The sequence below is a fragment of the Phoenix dactylifera genome, chromosome 18 (genome assembly GCF_051530095.1).
Source record: "Phoenix dactylifera cultivar Ajwa chromosome 18, Ajwa_hap1_PhDact_Kaust_v1.1, whole genome shotgun sequence".
In the NCBI taxonomy this organism is placed as follows: Eukaryota; Viridiplantae; Streptophyta; class Magnoliopsida; order Arecales; family Arecaceae; genus Phoenix; species Phoenix dactylifera.
Genome location: NC_143207.1, coordinates 19,712,501 through 19,732,066, shown reverse-complemented (window position 1 = coordinate 19,732,066; position 19,566 = coordinate 19,712,501). Strand labels below are relative to the sequence as shown.

The following is a 19,566-nucleotide window of genomic DNA, read 5'->3' as shown; positions in this document are numbered from 1 at the left end:
TTAACCATAGTATTGATTCGAAATATCTTCCTCATTACTTCAAAAATTGCTCATCGAACTTAGAAAAAACAAGGTTCATAAGAATTTAACCTCTAACTAATCATGACAAAAAAGGAAAAATAGAAGGGCATGGAAAGGAAAAACTCATGGTGATATTTAACATGTAAACATTTGCACACAAGTTGGATTTTTACAACCAACATCCTGCTAGAAAATCAAAAAGGAGTTACATGAATGCCAGAATCTCTCAAACTCACATGACGCCAAGATTAGGGATCCCACTGCAACAACGGCTGAACTTACATTTTGAGGAGGAAAAACATGAGCAACACAAATGTTAATACAATGACAAAGATTGCAAGGGTATCAGCATTAGATTACTTCAACAGCTTGTTAAGTCTTCCAGTTAAGTGGGCTCACAGGCTTGCCAGAATACTCATTATTTCAACTCTGATTTCTTATCCCAGCTGCAAAGAACAAAGTATTGTTTCAAGTCATTATTAGAGAACCATCAGTGCAATAGTTCAAATTCAAAAGGCATCACTTATAATAAAGTTTCGTTTAAAAGACTTATAGTTCGAAACATTTTGTACAGCACCACTGAACACAGAGTTTGCAGCAGATAAACCATCAATTAGTATCCTAGGCAAACCTTTTGACAAAATTAAAAAAAAAAAAAAAATTGCCTGATTCATCCTGAGTTGCAAGAGAAGTAAAGAGAGATTTGAGGTGCTAATTTAGTTATTCGAGTGAAGACATCGTCATCATCAGACGACTGATATATGACTTGCAGGTGGATCATTCTTCGTGTGAGCAGTAACTTGATGCTGTGAAAAATGAGTTCTGAAACACTCTCCCTCCCTCCCTCCCTCCATCCCCCCCCTCCCCCCCCCCCCCCCCCCCCAACTCCTTTTACCCATTCTGTAACATGATGAGTTACCGATCTCTTGCATATACCAAACTTCATTGTGCATAAATAAAGATCAGACACTTGACAGGTCTATATAGGATAATCTACATAGAGGTCTGGACAAATTGGGGAGCATGGTTAGAGATCTCTGCATACCAATGCCAATATGCAAGTCCAACCAACATTAGTTTCTAATATACTTTTTTTGTTTTATATATCAGATCAACCAACATTACAAATGCTGATTTTATGTGAATCTGGTTGAAATTCAATCAAATGCCTGACATAAAGTGATATTGATAGTTTAAAAGGCACCTATTCTTGGAGAATGGTAACAGAAAAGTGATGCAAGAAAGACAGCCAGAAAATTAAACATGGTAACAGGAAAAGCCGGATTGAATGAACAAATATAATAAAAGTTAAAACTATACCAGCAATCACCATTGCATTTATAACCAGCCCAGCTAATTACTGTTCCAAGTGCCAGTGTTTCCAAAGACTAGACTCTTAGGGCTTCCAGAAAACTCACTTGATGTGCCTTGTGATGGTGGATTGCAAGCTCCCATGGCTTCACCTGGTGCAGCATCTGATACTTCTCTGTTCTCAGCAATAAAACTGCCCAAGACCACCTGCAATGAGAAATTGATGGTTGTATAACACTGAGAATAGAACCTGCTAGAGGAAGAGTAAGCAGGTAATACATAAAATTTCAGATTGTAAAAGGGTATCAACACATCGAAACACCAAAACTGAAAGAAAGAATTGATTTTCATTTAGTATCATTATAGCATATGTGATGATGTATCAGTTTGAAATTATATCCTTTCATACAGCCCCAGAGAAACACATTATTCAAAACATAAGCATTAACTTCATGGACCAGATGAGAAAAAGCTTATGTTCCAGCAATAATTTGAGTAATGTAGGGAGGAATTCAAGAAATTCTTTTAGATGACATAATTTAAAATTTAACCAGGATTTTCTGAATTAACAATTCAGAAAAGGGAAACAGACTAACTTGCTAATAACTTTCTCATCCAAGAGGGCTGTATGAAACATGCATATCTCAGAAAAAGTAATCATCACCAGTTTTAAGTGGATAACATGTAAAAGACGTGCAAGTTAACTTGTAAGGAACATTCCCATTCTGTAAATCTTTAAAAAGGCGACATAGCATGATGAACACTTTCATATCTGAAACGTACATGGGTAGCAAAAAAGGGCAGTAGACATCTATTTATATTAACATGCAACTGTCCATTAATAATATATACGGAAACTTGCAGGATTATGTGAAGAAAATAGTTCCAACCCAATCAGCAATGGTTTTAAGGAATTTTACACCGCAATATGAATTGAGAATGACCTGCACAGTAGATGCTGCTGTCATGAGTCCTGGCACACCACCTAGAATGCGACCATCAAGGAAAGCAAGTGACACACTTAGCCTTCCTGCACGGCTGCACTGGTCCCCACTCTCTGATGGCAGCGACAAGCCAGAAAGTGACAGAATTTCAAAATGACCCTGTGTGTTAATCACAAGAGCATTAATACAAGTAAAAAAAAAAACTTGTTATAAAATACAGATGGAAAATTTTTTTGTCAAAGCTGAGGTTCCATGAAAGCACTTATTTTTGGACTATATGCAAGAACATAAAAAACTAGGAATTTTCAAATGTCAAAAACTAAGATTATGCACGTCTAAATTCATCTGTGTATCAAAGGCAAAACTACAACTTTATTCACCAGTAGTAAAAAGTTGCTGAACACTAGAATGATGAATGTTTACTAGACTTATCGTCCAGCTATATGCAAAACATCAATTTTTCAGCATCTCTAAATATATGAAACATAACCAAATCACAACCGTCAAACCTTGTATCAACTATATGGGGTGAATAGATCAAACAAACAAAGATAAGTAGAAGAGGGACAGCAGATGACCTGAATACTAAACAAAGAGTGTTTCTAAGATTGCACACAAGAAATTCATTTTCAACATATCAGCTGCAATTCCAAAACTACGAACCTCATAAATCATAGTCTCAGAAGAGGTCGTTGCCTGTTGGAAGGTCACTTTGGAAATAACCCCGCATGCAGATAGTATACAAACAGCACGTGGTCCTTGTTGTAAAAAGGTCATAATTTTGGATACAACATCCTGAAACCAAAAAAAAAAAAAACACATATTAGTTAGCTGTTAATGTTTGCAGATCTCTTTTAAAAAAAGGGAAAAAAGGTGGAGGAAGAAGATGACTAAGAAGAAGAAGAAGAGGAAGAGGTTAGCAGATCTTTTTGTAGACTTCAAATTCAGCATTAAGATCAACCTGCAAAAAAAAGCCTTATCCCATCTAAATGGTGTTGAGTGTTGACACATGGATCAGATAATTCAAAACAGTATCCACAACTTCAAGATCAGAATCCAATTGGAGGATCTGATCTCCCGAATAGAGTAACCTCTCTACACAACATGATGCCATCAACATGGGTAGATGGATCATTTAGAGGTGGATCTTGTCAGCATATCTAAAGTGAGAGGGGAAGAGTTTTCCAATCAACATATGCAGACAAACAAGCAAAGGAGACATGCGCGCACGCGCACGCGCGCGCGCACACACACACACACAGAGAGAGAGAGAGAGAGAGAGAGAGAGAGAGAGAGAGAGAGAGAGAGAGGAGTACAGAAATTGCCCAAAAGACTTCTCAACTATGGTCGACAAATGTGTAAGATGAATTTGCACTGCAATCTAGGAGTAATTTATTGCAGCACCACATAAAAAGACTGAATAAGTAAGTCTCCCAATTATAAGTGATCATTTAAGAATTTGAATTTTCTTTGCAGACCACCGGATCAACCTAAATAAAGGATTGTCATAATGGCTTCATGGCTCCTTTATTACAATATAAAAACATATAACAGCCAATGGATCACAGTTGTTATAAATATTTCATGATCATTATAAAGTTGTTATATAAAGGTAATAGCATAATTTATTTTATATGTACCATTATTTAAAAAATTAAATTGCAATAATACATGTCAATTATTCAATATCAAATCCCATAACTACATTCTAGATCCACTTATTCTTTTCTTTTGCATATCAATTTAGAATATGTACACATATGCATCTCACAATTTCTTTTTCTTTCCAAAACTTAATAAAGGAATTCTACCGGCAATAATGAACAAAATCAATCTTAGTATGAACATGATCATCATCTAAAGTAAGGTTCACCGAGCTAATATAAGAGGGCATACCGGTTGGTGACCGGTTCAACATGGTACCGACCCATACCATGACATTCCAAGGCATTTCGAACTTCTTTTTTTTTATTTTCAAATTTTGAATTGAAGTCAGCAGACGGTTTGCGAGTTCACCAAAGGAAAGTCAGTATATAGTTTGTCGGATTCAATTCAAAATAAAATCAAAGAAGTTTCAAAACATAGGACCATGATTGCAATCCTCTGCTTCGTTCCCTTCTCCCCTGTTCCATAGAGGACGAGACCGTGGTCGGTCCTCTTTCTCTCTCTTTCTCCTTGTCTCTCTCTTTCTCTCTCCCTCTTAGTGATAGAATAGGGTGACCGGCCTGGCAAACCAAATGGACGCTTGAACCATACTAGTAACCGAATGGGACACTTGAACCATTACGAATGACAAGTTCTTCATTACCTAGATTAAAATAACTGCTTAGAATAGCGACATATTATATTTGTCGGGAAATGCAAAATGATATGGACATTAGTTGGGTGGATACATCCTTACCTTCAACTTATCATTGTTTCTATTTATTTAAAATTCTTTATTTGGAAATCTTCAACTTGTCACTATTTCTATTTATTTATGCCATGCTTGATTCACTGAAAAAAGGAATCAGAATGGGAAATTATAATGGAACAGAAATGGAAGACAGGGAGATAGAATCACCATTCCATTTCCATTATGTGGGAATGAAATGAAAGGAATGCAAGGGAATGGAATTTCCATTACATTCTATTATTTACTTTAGCCAGTTATGTTTCAGAATAAAAGCAAAAAAATTAACACTTTCTTGAGCATACTCTAGAGTCTTGACCAAGGAATACAGGCAAAAAAATAATGGGCATTATAATAATTTTGGAGGCCTCTTGTTATATTATATATGCATAGCACTTTTAATAATAATTGTTTTGTTGCTTTAGTGGCTGTTACTTTAATTTTCATTGCCCATCCAAACAAATATTTTTCTTAAATGCAAATGTAAATATTCATTCTTAGTTTATAACATAAATGCTGCTAATTTAACATACCACATATATAATTTCCAATTTATAGAATACATGCTGTTAATCGTTCATACTAAAAGTATCCATCATTCCCATTCTTCCGGAAATGGCCATTTATCCCCTTTAAGAGTGGAATCATAACTCCCCTATTTACAGGAATGGCAATTCCAAAAGAAATATTACTCCTTTACTTGTTGCGCAAACTAGATTGGATCCAAATCCAGATTACCATTCCATTTCCAGCCCTCATCCACAAACCAAACGTGGCATTAGTTTTAGTTGTATTCAGTCTTATAGGAGTTAGGCATTACGTGTACAAATCAGATTATTGCTTTTCTATAATTCGGTGATCTACTTCAAGGATGTTAACTTACCACTAGAACCGAAAAGTTTAGGTTTTTAGGCAAGAGCTCAACAATGTATATCATGGCTTAACACCCTCCCTCGTGGGTGACCTGGACCATGCATGTGAGGGCATGAATGAGTCAAAAATGCCTCGAGACAAGTAATAACCAAGAATGACTCAAGATAAGAAAAGACTCAAGAAAATAAATGGGTAAAATTAGCTTTACACAAAGAGGAACTAACATGAAGGGTTCTGTAAATTGGCAATGATGGCACAACTAGGATAAATAGTAGAATAGAGCCATTGTATATAAGAGACTAACTCAAAACCTCCAATGGACGAAGAAGAGAGGCACTAAATGTATGAGATAAACCCAAGCCTTCCAATAAAGGAACAATGAGATCAAGTCGACAAACGTGTCCAGCGATGAGATTCTGGTATAGCAAAAATGTCCTATAATCACTCTATTTGCATATTTAGGCAATCAAGTTGAAAAATAAAATAAGGTCCTAATTCCACAAATTATATCTCTGATGACCTGAAAGTAAAAATACCTCAATATCCATAGGAGTATTCAACAATGATAAGAATTTAGAGGTCCACAAGATGATTATCTTAGAATCTTAAAAAGCAAACATAGTGGTACATGATGATGAATTAGAGAGATTAAATAATCTAAGCAAGGTCCAAATGGTCCGTACTAGGTATACTATGCGGAATTAGTAAGGAATTAGTCTTTGGCATGCCCTTTATACCAACAGTGGGTACCATATAAGCATGCCCTATCTATTGACACTTGGTGTGCTCATATCAATTGGTTGTTGATACAGGTACATGCATCAATACTTAAAACCTTGAACCTAATTTTCAATTTTAGAGGCACACTTCGGTAATTCAAGCGACAAACATCTTTCCTATAATGAAGATTTCATTCTAGCGGTATGTTCTTTGGTGTTATATTCAACAAGCTAGTTTGCTACAACCAGAGCTTGATTAAGTAGTAAATCAATAGTCATGATTGACTATCACTATGATTTGGTAACCTAATATTGCACTATTAGCCTCCAAGTCTTTTAAATCCAATGGTGGAGAATAACCATAACTCTAAAAATAAACATCTAGCCTTTTTCCAACGATCTGGTTCTGGCTTTATGGATCCTCCTTCGCCATATATTCCTATTGTGGACCACAACTAATATTATGCCATATTTATATCCTTACAAACTCAGTTAGCTAAGGGCGTCCTGATGCAGGATATCATCTGATTCCACATCCTACCATCCAGCGTAATCAAGGAGAAAATCATGGTCAGTGGTTTGTTAGATGGTCAATATTAAATGTCAAGTAGAGTCAAAGATTAGTTCTCAATAAAGGGTCATTAGTTTGTTTTGGTCGATCTTTTTATTCTTTTCTTTTTTGTTTTCTAGCCTGGAAAATTAAAATAAGAAAGTGTTGTTACTGTTCACATGGTATTGTAACACGAACAGTGATTGCTATGGTGCCGGGATCAATTAGGAGTCCTCTTTGGGATCAAATTAGGGAACAATGTTTGTTATATGAACAGTGATCTTTACCATATTGCATTTAATATACACATTGTGCCGGTAGGTAACATGAATAATATAGAAGACCACAACTCTATTACCATGTGTGCTAGATCTATCAATGATATTAGCTTGTCTTGAATCCATATATGTTGCATCAAGATCAATCTAATACTTCTAGCTTGTATCCTGCTTCTCACTTTTGACATGTACAAATAATCTTGTCTACCATTTGCTTCTACTCTAGGTGCATTGAGGCTCTTCCCCTTTGATTTCTTTAACCATTTTACATTGAACAAGAAACTAGAATTTTAAGGTAAGCATACATGAAACTATATTTGCCTCCTATATTACTCTTAGTATATAACCTTCCCAAGATAGTTGCCAAGTGCAAATAATATTTAAATATTATTAATGTGTAAATTGATCCATCTTGAAAAAAATGAATAGTTATATAAGCATGTCAATTGCAAATCTTTCTACATACTCTTTTGTCAATGGGAGTGCATTGGGTTCAACCAAAAAAATATGCCTCACCAAAGTAAAAATTTTGAGCTAACGTCAACCCAAATTGAGCCACGCTCTTGCACTTGAAGAGGGGAGACGAGAGGGAGAGAGCCTAGAAGTGAGGAGTGGTTGTCAAATGGCAACATAAAGGTGAAGGGGCAATGACACACATGCAATAATTATAGTGATGTTGTCCTTGTCATTGATAGGTCAAAGTGGTAAAGGAGATTCGGAGAATGAGAGCAACATGGAGAGAGGGAGAGGGAGGGGAAGGGGAATACAAATGAGACCATGACAATTGTCTTGAGAGTTTTTAAGGGAGATAGTGGTACTACTTCGAATACGTTCCAAGATCTAGGACCCTATGTTTTGAGCTAACCTTTTATTTTTATTTTTGAGGGGTTGCTTTTTATGTTAATTTCTTTTTATCTATATAAATCTTTTAGAAAAAATATGGTGGGCATTTCCTTGGTTGCATGAGAACTACAAAAAATAAGGTAGATCACCGAACATGCCAAATAGCTTTACAGACAAGCCTTGTCTGACAAGGTCTGCCGTACCGGCCCATACTGGCCGGTATGTACCGGTACCGCTTTGAACTGGTATCGGATCAGCGTGGAATCTAGTACCGGAAGCTTATCATTGGAGGACCGGTACGGGACCGGTATGCAGAACCCCAAAACTCGGCTATTCAACGGGACCGGTACCGTACCAGTTCGGGCCGCCACCGGTACGCCGACCGGTACCAGTACGGCGGACTTTGATTACAAGTTTTGTGGGAAGTCCCACTTTTGCCTAAATTTTTCTATAAATTCAGTACACAGAGAATTGACATCAGATTGTAAGCCGGATACAGAATCCGCTCAATCCTTCCAGCATCTTTCTTAATGATAACTTTATAGCTGGACCCCTTATTGGAGGGGAACAGGCATGGATGATGATTGTAATGAACCTTCTAGGAGTAATGTCTAGGTTCCAATTTCCAAGTAAAAGATGTTTTCCAATTTGTATTACATTAAGACTATTCTTTGGTTAGTTCCAATGTCATTCCTTTTTATCTGATAAAAAAATTTTAAATCATTTTTTAGTTTCCTTTTATTTCTTCAGGTGATCAGAGTAATGGGTAATTAAATCTCTTTCAGAAATTTATAAAGGAAAGAATCCTTTATCCAAATTAGTTTCAAAACAAGATCCCACTGCATGACCTCATTGTCTTTAAATGCCATTGCATGATGCAATTCTCATATTTGACTTTTTTTAATGCAGTTCTACCTCCTGAACAGAGCCTCGCACAAAATATCCTCTCTCTTTTCCCTTCTCTTTTCTCACATCTTATCTTATTCGAATCAATCTTCAAGTAAATTAGATCACCAAATTTGTTCGATATTGAAGAAATAAGAATTGCTGGTTTGCCCAACAGTCCAAATAGAAAATCATTTACTATGTCATACTAACATAATATCACTTAATAATAATAAAATGCTACCAGCAGAACAAGAAACAGACCTTTGTTTTTTTGTGAAATTATAATTATATTATATGTTTTCATCGTCATCATCCAAGCCTTTTCCCATCAAAATGGATAACTATATTGCAGAATTATAAGTTGAGAAGGATTTTTAGATGGATTATGTAATTTTTTATAACAAGTGACCAACCTGACATTGACTTCAAGAATCACTATTGAATTCTTAAAACTATTGACAAGAGTGGGTAGCTAACAAATTTTTTAATAGCTCAGCCATCTTGATTTTTATAATTTTGTTTTTGAGATCTATCTTTATAAAAATTGTCCAACTAATTCTGCTTCTACATGACTCCTAGACTTATATTAATGCAACTTTTGCTAGTTGTCGAAGAAGTAAGAACTATGACGAATAAAGAGAGGCTCAGCTTGCTCCACAAGCCTGGTTTCTAACTGTAAGCACTACCATATACATGCTCCTACATACAGAAAAAAGAGAGGCGTAGAATGGTGTTATAGGGTACTAGGATTTGAACATTTGACTTGAGAGAGGATGGTTGGGGGACTAGCAGGAGAGTTGAATTAAGTATTAGAGGCAGTGGAAAGATGCATAGAGGCAGCACGCACGTGATTTAACCTTGTATTGTCGGAAAGTGAGGGCATTAAGGAGAGGGAGAAGCAAGGTGAAGCAAAGAGGGACAGAGCAACTATGGGAGGAGGTTTAGGGGTGGTTGTGATCTTTTGGGATATTACTAAGCTACAAGTCTGGTTGAAGCTCAAGCTCGGATTTAGAGTTATGTCAAATTGCACGTGTGCATATTCAAATACTGATGCATGTCTAATACAGCAAAGAGCATGTTTGATATTTTTTCTAGGTCCCTTAAAATAGGATCTAGATACTTATAAGGTACTTCGAGGTACTTTTGGAGACAACTAGCAATTTACCAGATTGAATCGGTCAGTTTTTAAACTTGAATTCACATTTATCAAGCGTTTTCTTTTTTATCCCTTTTCTCTTGAATACATGTCCTAGCAAATATATACATATATCTAGAGAAAGGTAGAGCCAATATGTGGGTGGTGCCCACATAATAGTCCAAATAAGGTTGGTCCTGACAGGACGACCAAGGGCCCGGTATTGATGATCTGAGCCACTAAATATCATCAATCATTTCTAAACTGCTTAGCGTCAAAAAATCATGTGATTTGGAGATCCATGTCCTATGCATCCAATGGTCAAAAAATATGAATTATATAGGTTATTCATGTTATTTGAACTATCCGTTTTCAACTATTGGATGCATAGGCTAGGGATCTCTGGATCCCATAATTTTTTTGATACCAAGTAATTGAGAGATAGTGGATCACATTAATGGCCCGGGTCGTTAGTGCTTGGCCCTTAATCATCCAGTCGGAGAAGATCTTATTAAGTTGTTGTGTGGACGACCTCATATTAGCTCTCTCTCTATATATATAGAGAGAGAGAGAGAAGAAAAGGATGTTAGAGGAATGAAGGTGCATCAGTGGCATCTGGACTTGGCGGACATTCATAATGCAGCCTATGGCAATGATGCTTCACAACGAACAAGACAATATTAGCCAGCAAATACATGTTTGATCTTTTCTTCTCCACCTCTCAACTCTTCCTCCACAACTATTTCTTTGTTCTCTTCCCTTCACCCTTCTCCTATGCCTATATCTCTCCCTTCGTTAATGTAAGCAGAGACTTCCTGTCAAATTAGCTTGGTGGCACCTCTTTTATGAGATGTTATTGAATGGAGTATGAACTATGTTATTGTGATAACATGTGATTCCTTAAGGAAGCTTTTTTACATGTGATAAGAACAGAAGTATGTTATTTGTTTCCCACATTTGTGTCCATGCTTCACGGAGATGGAGTCATATACCTGGCTCCAAAACATTCCTTTGCTTGCGGCCCAACCTATCCTTAAAGGCCTAGTATCAAACTCTGACCGATGGAACAACAAAACATGTAAACTAGATAGGGTCTACTAAAAATGCTAATTATAATGCTTAGTCGGTATATTTGATGAGAGAAAAAAAAGAAATCCAGTTTCTATAATTAGAAATTTCAAGAAATCAAACCAAACTAAAACTTCAATATGAAAGATTACTATTAGTATAGGTAACAATCACCAATAGTACCAAATACACAATGGAATTGCAATACTACATTGCTATTTAGCAATAGGATAAATTATTTTAGGACACAAGGCACAAAAGTGAGCATCCAAGGAGGATGTTACCCACAAGAGGCACAGAAATTACCAAGAACAAACATGAGCATAAGAAGTTTTGTGTCTTAAACATTTATAAGTATTTCTTTTATTAAGTGGAAATTATTATGAATTTGATGATCATTAAAACTGGTTACTTATTTCAGGTTTGCAAATCTTCTGAAAGATCTGACTATATAAAGTTATTTAACTCATTAGGTAAAGTGCATAGATAATGATTATGGCTAAGAATAGACAGCTATAGCATATCTTGGATTTCAAAGCGATCATATGTTTAGCACCACTTTGCACAATCACTAACCACATACATTATATAAAGGCCTTCACTGATAACTAGCTGCATGTAGACAATTTTGTTAAATAACTTTGTCATCAGTCACTAATAAATGACATACAAGTCAGCAACAAGCAGCCAACGCAAACCATTCATTTCATAACAAACTGTTGGGGACGCATAAACTCTAAAGAATGAGAGTGTTGAACAATCATCAGATATATTGATCCCAAACCTGTATGGAATATCTTCTTTACAAAACGAATTTTCTTATAATGTGAAAAAAACTTCCATGATAAAATGCAATTTAAACGAACAAGAGAGACTCTTTACGCAGAAGAAGAATTACCTCGCCAGTATCAACAGTAACAACTTGCGCGACAAATCCAGTCTCAGATGATCCTACAGGTGATTAGCTTTCTGAGAATAAATTACATTAAAAAAAAGAGCATTTTTTATGCATCTTCAGCACAAAATATACATAACGCAGTACCCATTTACAGTTAAAGTTCACAGAATAAAGAATACTGGGTGGGCATAACGAAACACAAATAACAAGAGCACACTTTCAAAATCTACAAAAGATTCCTTAAGTTGAAATGAAACACGAAAAAGGCATCTAGAATGATGGAAACAAGACTACAAGCTTTCACAGAATCAGATGCATGTGTTACAATCCAAAATAAAATTGGCAATTTGTTGATAGAAAATATTGCATGCAGAGCTTCAGCAAAGGTCCAATCATCCCATTTACCAGGCAGAAGAAAATTATTTTTACAAATAACAACTTACCGAACCATGCATCATTAAAAGAATAAATTTTCAAATCACAAGTGCCAATTCATACTTTTAGGATTGAAAGAATCAGATTTGAATTTCCCAGACCTCCAGTAAACAAAAACGAGAACAAGGAAATAAAGGTAATTGCCCCACATCTCCATTCCTAGCTTGTCAGATCAGGTCTACCAAGCAAGTCAAATCACCAGAAAATAAAACAGCCTTTCTTTACCCTATTGACAGAGTGAACTTCCTATCTTCAGCACCCAGCAGGGCCCAATCTTTCAGTCAGTCTGAAATAAGCATGACTTACGTAACCAGATCATAACAACCCAAACAAAGATGTCATTTTAGTAGCTATATACAGGAGATCAATTCAAATATTTACGGAAACATATAAAAGATTCATAGCATTGCAAAACCTGGTAGCAACAAAAAGAGATAATTGATATTACCTGGTGCTTCCATCCGCCGCTTTCTTCTTGAACCTGGCAGCCGATGCTTTGCTTTATTCATAGCCTCCACTGTGAGTGTTGCAGCTGCTGAAGAAGAGGGAGAGAACCCTCCTACAGCATTGGATGGGCCAGGAGCTGTCATGGATTCGGGGATTGTTTCAAGTGCCACGATCGCATCTGTACCATGCTTCCTTAGCCATCCATGTTCCCTAATCACTGGCACTCCCATGCATTGCATGCTTCTGGTAACAGTAGATTTACTGACAGTAACTCCCTCTAAAGAGGATATCGATTGCACATCATTTTTAAGAGGATGTGCTTGGGCTGGATTTCTCTGCACAAGATCATTGAAGGATTTCCTACCCCATGTTTCTCTCTCAAATCTCGCTTCCATGTTCTCCAAGATTAAAAGTTTCGAGTTACAGACTATCACCTGAAATTTTCCAAGGAAAACTACTTTCTGATCCTTTTCAGAAGAATAAAAATTTAAAAAAAACTGAGATTTTTTTTTTTTGCCTTCCGCGAAGCAAATATGAATCTGCATCTTTTCTACAGAATTGAGCAAGAAATTGCCAAAAATAAGCAAGTTTCCCATCAAAAATCTGCAATTTTTCCATCAAAAATCTGCTGAAGCAAGATCCAGAGACCTATCAAGCAGGAGGAATGTGAAACACTTGAAACTCTCGGCCCAAAGTTCCAAACTCAATCCCAAATGGTAATAAAAGAAGGACAAGAGCTTCATGTAAGAATGATAAGAAATGAGCCAGAATAAGAAAAAGTAATGTAGCACCCTATTCTTTTTGGGGAAAAAAATAATACTAATAAAACCCTCCTAACAGTTGAGGCAATAAAGGGAAATACAATGAAAAATACCTCTCCGATAAGAATGCAGCAGAAGAAATTCAAAGATTATGAACTTCAGCCACTGGATCTTCCAAAATTCTTCCCTTGCTTCCCAATTTCACCTTAAAATCCACAAACTCGTGCAATATTTGGGAGGGGAGACCTGCAAAACATGGAATTCCTGAGAAAAGGAAGCACCCCTTTGAGAAGAAACCCTGCCGCTCATCAGAAAGCCCAAAAATCTTCAGACTTAAAGACGAGCAAATAAGGAGAATAGGGAGAATGTTTTAGTTTCCTGGAAACCTCTAGGAGAGGGCTTCATTAAATATATTTATAAAGGAAAAGAAGGTAAATACGGCCAAAACTGCTTTCCTGTAAGATAAAAAAATGGAAAATATTAAATGAATGCATCCTCCTTAATATCAACAAGTGTATCCACAAATACACTCCCCTTGGTCTGAAAGTCTACTATCACTTTCCTGTAAAGCTATATAAAGTTAACATGAAACAATAAATGCATTATTTTTCCTCAGACATAAATATATACATTGATACACTCCCCTTAGTCCAAAACCTGAATGTAACTTCAGAATACATTTTAGCATCCCTCACACCTCCTTAAAATTTTCCTTAACAAAATTCATTTTGCCTTTCTAAATTATATCTCCTTCTGTTGAAATTTTCTCTCGGAAACATTTATATTTGTTAGTTTATAAATTGGCCCAAATAACCCAAATTTGATTATGGAATGATTTTTCATGTCCAACATGAGATTTTGAAATTTTTTTGTATAAAATGAAAATTAACTTTTGGGGTAAAATGAATGAACTTGATTGTAATGTACTGAAAATAAATGTCTAAAATGAATCCTTTCCCCTCCTTTTTCTTGAAAATCTCATTATACAACTTAAACGCAACAAGTTGCTAAAAAATATATTTTAAACCCAGATGTGGCAATCCTCTGGTAACTAATAACTGCTCCTTGGGTGGAAAATGATGGCACAACTTCATCAACTATGAAAAATACTAGCACAGCCACATATATCCTCTTCTAAAAAGTTTACTAACTCTTCCCTTGAAAAACCTGAAGCTATTTTGAAGTTACATGGGATTTTAACATACAATTTCCATAAAAATTATAGATAGTTGAAATATTCAAAATCTTAAGTAACAGAATATGAAGATCTGTGATATGTGAAAACCATCTTTGGAAGGTTCTCAATTAAATTATATGAGGAAAAACATATAAATAAGTTTAAATCAGCTCTACAGAATAACAGCGAATAAAGGTATGGACCACATGGTGCACAATCTCATGCCCTCCAGAATTTCTGCTTGCCTCTATTTTTTTTTACTTTTTTTGCTAAGTGAAGAATATTGAGAGAAAGAGAGAGGAGGAGATTTAGACGAGTTTCATTCTACTTGATCTAGAGTCACACTTCAGAATTTAACTCAATTTGTTGGTAAAGATCTTGGTTATCGTTGTTGTATTACTTGAGAAAAACTCCTAATAGATGAATTAGGGTAGCTAATAGACTGTGCAGACTGTATTGTCATGCTCAATTTTTCCCTATTCTATGAGAAATAAAAAGCTTTCTCTTTTCATGCTCGTACAGTTCATAAGGCTGCAACCTATGGATAGTCCTCCATAAAAAATGGCTCTTCAATAAATTTAAGAAAGAAAATGATAACTATCACATTCAGAGTTGTGTCAATTAAAAAAACTCTTTAGATTTTTATCACAATACCATGCCATGATAAGTCTATATTTCTTATTTATGCAATACATAGGATTTGAACCTTGAACCTCATCCAAGGGCAACCTCTTAGGGGAGAGGTGGCAACCAATTGAGCTAACAATTGTTGGTGATGAGGCTATAGTTATTACTAAAGAAATATATGTTGTTTTTCTATCATTAGTCTTTAAATGGTTTCTTAATGTTTTTGCTATATTTAGATGGCATCAGCTTCTTTATTTAGTCTTCCCTGAAATTCTTCTAAATTAAGCATTTCAGATTACTGTGCTAACTGCTAGCAGATTACTAGTTTCTGTAAGCAATTCAGATTATTTAAGGTGACCAGAATTGGCAGATGATCAATAATAAAGACTTTTTTTTGCCACCTAAAAGAAATTTTAAGAACCTAATAAAAAGAGGATGCTACAAAGGATAAAAAAAGTTGCGCTCCCCCAAAACACCAAGTACAGTGATATTTTTGATCCAACACATGTAGATAGTATTAAAACAACACCATACTAGAAAGATCAATGAGGTGGAGTTGCGTAAAAGTCAGGTGTTTCTGTCTATTTGTATGAAATACAAGGTTGGGTGAACACCACTTGACTAGTAGCTACAATTGCAATAAAAAGAAAGGAAAAAAAGGGGAAACAATGGTTAGAAAATGACCAGGACTACAAGGGTGTCAACCAAGGTTCACCATCTGAGTACAATTTCTGTACTAGTAAATATTGTTACAGTGTCGGTATGCCTAGTATGGGGTTGGTGTGGTGTACAGACACTAGGTCTGCCCCCTGTACAGCGAATCAGTATGGTATGGATGCTGGCATGCACCAATACCGACCACTATAGCATACCATGTGTCAACTCATGTTAAACAAGTCTTGACATACATGATAAAGCTTAGTACACAGAATTCTAGTGCACTACAAATAGAATACTGCTCAGTAAATACCATTCTAGTGCCTCGATGGCACCTAATGTTTGCTTGGTATCAGATGCATGCCGGTGCTTGGCATGCAATGGTGCTAACGCATGCCGAGAAGTGAAATGTTCAGGCGTATACCATGCTAGTGACAAGCTGGCATGCTATCAGCACATGATACATTGATATACGGCTGTTATTGCATATGTCATGCTCCAGTCTAGTTAACTACCAGAGGATTTGCTGAGTGCACCTCATGATCTAGGGTTCTTGCTCTTGTCATCCCACTAAGGCAAGCTTTAAGGGGCAGGCGTAGTATCTTAATGATTTGTTGGTTTTTGCTCTCCTCTTCCATCTATCATACAACAGCTCACTACTGGCTTTCAAGCCCCCATCTCCTACGACCACATGAAAACAGGGGCAGGGCCCTGTTTCAAAACGAAATAAGGGCCTCGCCCTCATTTTTTTCAATTTTTTGAGCTTAAAAATTCAAAAAAAATAAGGGCGGAGCCCAAACATCATAACTTGCATTCAATTGCTTAGGAAAAATTCAGAAAACATTTAACCTTGAAATGTGAAATAAGCAGAAATAGTAGAAAGTATAGGAAAATATAGAGAAAACATGTTTTGCATGACACATGGCTACTAATGTTGTTTACATTACAACTGCGTTGCATTACTTTTCAACTAAGATAGTTACATTTCTTATGGAAAGACAAATAACAAACTTAGTTACAAAATTTACAAATAAATAAAAAAGTATTAGGTATTTGTCATGGTAATTTAAGATACTAAGTTAACTACCAAGTTAGTTACAAATAAATAAATAAAATTAAGATAATTACTAAGTTACAAATATGTTCAAATATTTAATTTTTATGTTATTCAATTAAAAGATTTCAGAAATTTATCTTGATTCAATATCATGATTTTGAAGAAAATGTAATTTTCATCACTAAAACAACAAAATTAGACTCTATAAATATGATGAGAATAGTTATCAAACCCGGAGCAAAGACCAAACTAGGGTCATTTGGTCACCGGTCTAACCATCAAGTCAATCATTTGGATTGGGTTTACATTAAAAATATATTTTTAAAAATAAAAATAAATAAAAATAGAAATAATATAAAAATTGAATCATTTTTATTTTTATTTTATATACTACCTTACAAATCCCATAAATCATCATTCCATGCTAGTCTTTAACTGTACCATAAATAGAATAAAATCATGAACTATTTCATTTTTAAAAATTATGAAAAATTATGTGTAATGTAGGAGAATATATGGAACTTATTGATATTTCTAACATTATGAATGATATTTTCAAAAATAAAAGGGTATTTCAATGCACGATGCTCCTACCACTACAGGATTTGGAGAGGGCCAAATGAACATAGGCTTACCCCCGACATCTGGAAAGGCTACTTCTATGTTTCAAATCCATGACAACCAAGTTGGAATAGAGCAACCTTACTATTGCGCTGAGGCCCATCCCCTAAAGTTTTTTAAACATTCAAAAAATAAAATGAGTATATATATAGTTTATTTTCTACTTAAGGAAAAAATAATTTATTTTTTAGAAATAATTGATTATAAAGCAACTTAAATAGAACAACAATAAGCATTGGCATAGTTAGTTAAGATGCTTCATCACCTAAACAGGAGGTTTGTGGTTGATCCTTGTTTCAACATTTCAGCATCATTATTTTAGACCTTTATAACAATCCGGTTCACCCGATTCTTGCCACTCAAATGCATATTCATTCTCACTAGAAAACTGGACCAGCCAAGCGTCTAGTTCACCAGTTTCTAGTCTGATCAACCAAACCTTTCAGGCTTAATAACTATCATGATGAGCATCAACATAGATGCAGGAATAATTAATGCAAGCATGTTCAAGTATGCAAAACAAGAAATAAGTTTTTTGGAACATCAAACTCTTTTAGAACAACCAATAATTTTATGACAAAATGTCTGCTTTAAGAAAAGATGAAATAAAGACAATAAAATAAATATTTCTTTTGCACTTGCTATTTTAGCCTCCTATTTCTTCTACTTTCTTCTTTATTTTTTTTCCAACCTTCGTCAAAATAGTAAGCATGGGAATTGCAGAAGATTCCTTTTAGCTCATACTAACATGAATTAACTAACATTGTCCAAATGAGCATGAACTAGTCCTACCATCCAAAATCCTTGTGAATTAAACCAATTTCAAGAAAGCAATCTTGTTTCTTGATGAAATGAAACAATAAAATAAATATTTCTTTTGTACTTTACCTTCTTTCCTCCTGTTTTCTTCTACCGTCTTCTCTTTATTCTTTTTTCCAACCTTTGTCAAAATAGAAGCATAACAATTACAAAAGAATCCTTTTAGCTCAGACTAATGTGAATTAATGAACATTGTCCAAATGGGCATGAACTAGTCCTACTATCCATTATCATTGTCAAACAAAACAATTTCAAGATGGCATACCTGGTGCTCCTATAAGAGAACCACATATCACTTTACAAATCAATAAAATTGAGAAAACAAAACGCAGTTATAGAATGCCAAAAAAAAATACCTCCATTTAGAGATTGTACAAGATTTACCCCTTCTTCCCCATCTGCCTCCCTCTCTTGGATCCCTAGTGTTCTAATTTAAAACATCCCCTCCCCTCTCTTCTTAATTTTCTCTCTTTACCTTTCCTTTTCTCACTTCTATCTCTTTCCTCTACCTCTCTATGGGGTTTCTTTCATTTACCTAATGAAAAATCTAGGAGGTTTCCCCTGAGATTTACCCAGATCACCAAAATACAAAGATATTTTCCTAGAACATGGCCCCAACCACATTAAAAAATCTGAAACAACTGGAGCAACATACAAAAGTCTCCACTTAGCTATCTCGATAGCAATAATATGGAAGAATTGAGATTACCCAGAGCTTCCACATGCTGATTCCTGCTGGAACCTGCGGCCAACCCCTTGCTTTTGCAGCTGCTACAAATAGCAACATGTAAAAAACCTACCAGTTAACCTTATGAATAGCAATAATAATGAAGAACTAAGATTACCTAGAGCTCCCGTTGCTGCTTCTTGCTGTAACCCTGCTGTTGATCCTAGATTTATTCATGGCCTCAGCTGTGGCCATTGAACAGAGGAGAGGACCCTCCAGCAGCACTCGATGGGCCCACCGAAACTGCAGATACAGTGATCAGAATAAGAGTCTAGGCATAATGAATACAGAAATCTACAAGCTTACTAAGACCAAATA

At 35.5% G+C, this 19,566-nt stretch overlaps 1 protein-coding gene across 12 annotated transcripts in view; it reads right to left on the bottom strand.

Annotated features, from left to right (window-relative positions):
• Nucleotides 1–132: 132 nt before the first annotated feature.
• LOC103705183 (AT-hook motif nuclear-localized protein 1-like) overlaps nucleotides 133–19,566 on the bottom strand; it is a 22,952-nt gene continuing 3,518 nt past the window's right edge. For 4 of the 12 annotated variants that reach the window (XM_088714030.2, XM_089928402.1, XM_088714032.2 and 1 more), the window contains 9 exons: nucleotides 19,367–19,491; nucleotides 19,231–19,289; nucleotides 13,677–13,809; nucleotides 12,804–13,236; nucleotides 11,921–11,973; nucleotides 2,940–3,071; nucleotides 2,277–2,435; nucleotides 1,342–1,539; nucleotides 328–467 (listed from right to left, as the gene is read on the bottom strand). In XM_088714030.2, the coding sequence (XP_088570156.2) occupies nucleotides 1,375–1,539; nucleotides 2,277–2,435; nucleotides 2,940–3,071; nucleotides 11,921–11,973; nucleotides 12,804–13,197 (903 nt within the window). In that variant the 5' untranslated portion in view covers nucleotides 13,198–13,236; nucleotides 13,677–13,809; nucleotides 19,231–19,289; nucleotides 19,367–19,491 and the 3' untranslated portion in view covers nucleotides 328–467; nucleotides 1,342–1,374. Of the gene's footprint in view, nucleotides 468–1,341; nucleotides 1,540–2,276; nucleotides 2,436–2,939; nucleotides 3,072–11,920; nucleotides 11,974–12,803; nucleotides 13,237–13,319; nucleotides 13,451–13,676; nucleotides 13,810–17,716; nucleotides 17,804–18,590; nucleotides 18,730–19,230; nucleotides 19,293–19,366; nucleotides 19,492–19,566 lie in introns of those variants that run through there. The other 8 variants (XM_088714037.2, XM_088714035.2, XM_088714038.2 and 5 more) reach the window with 7 other exon arrangements.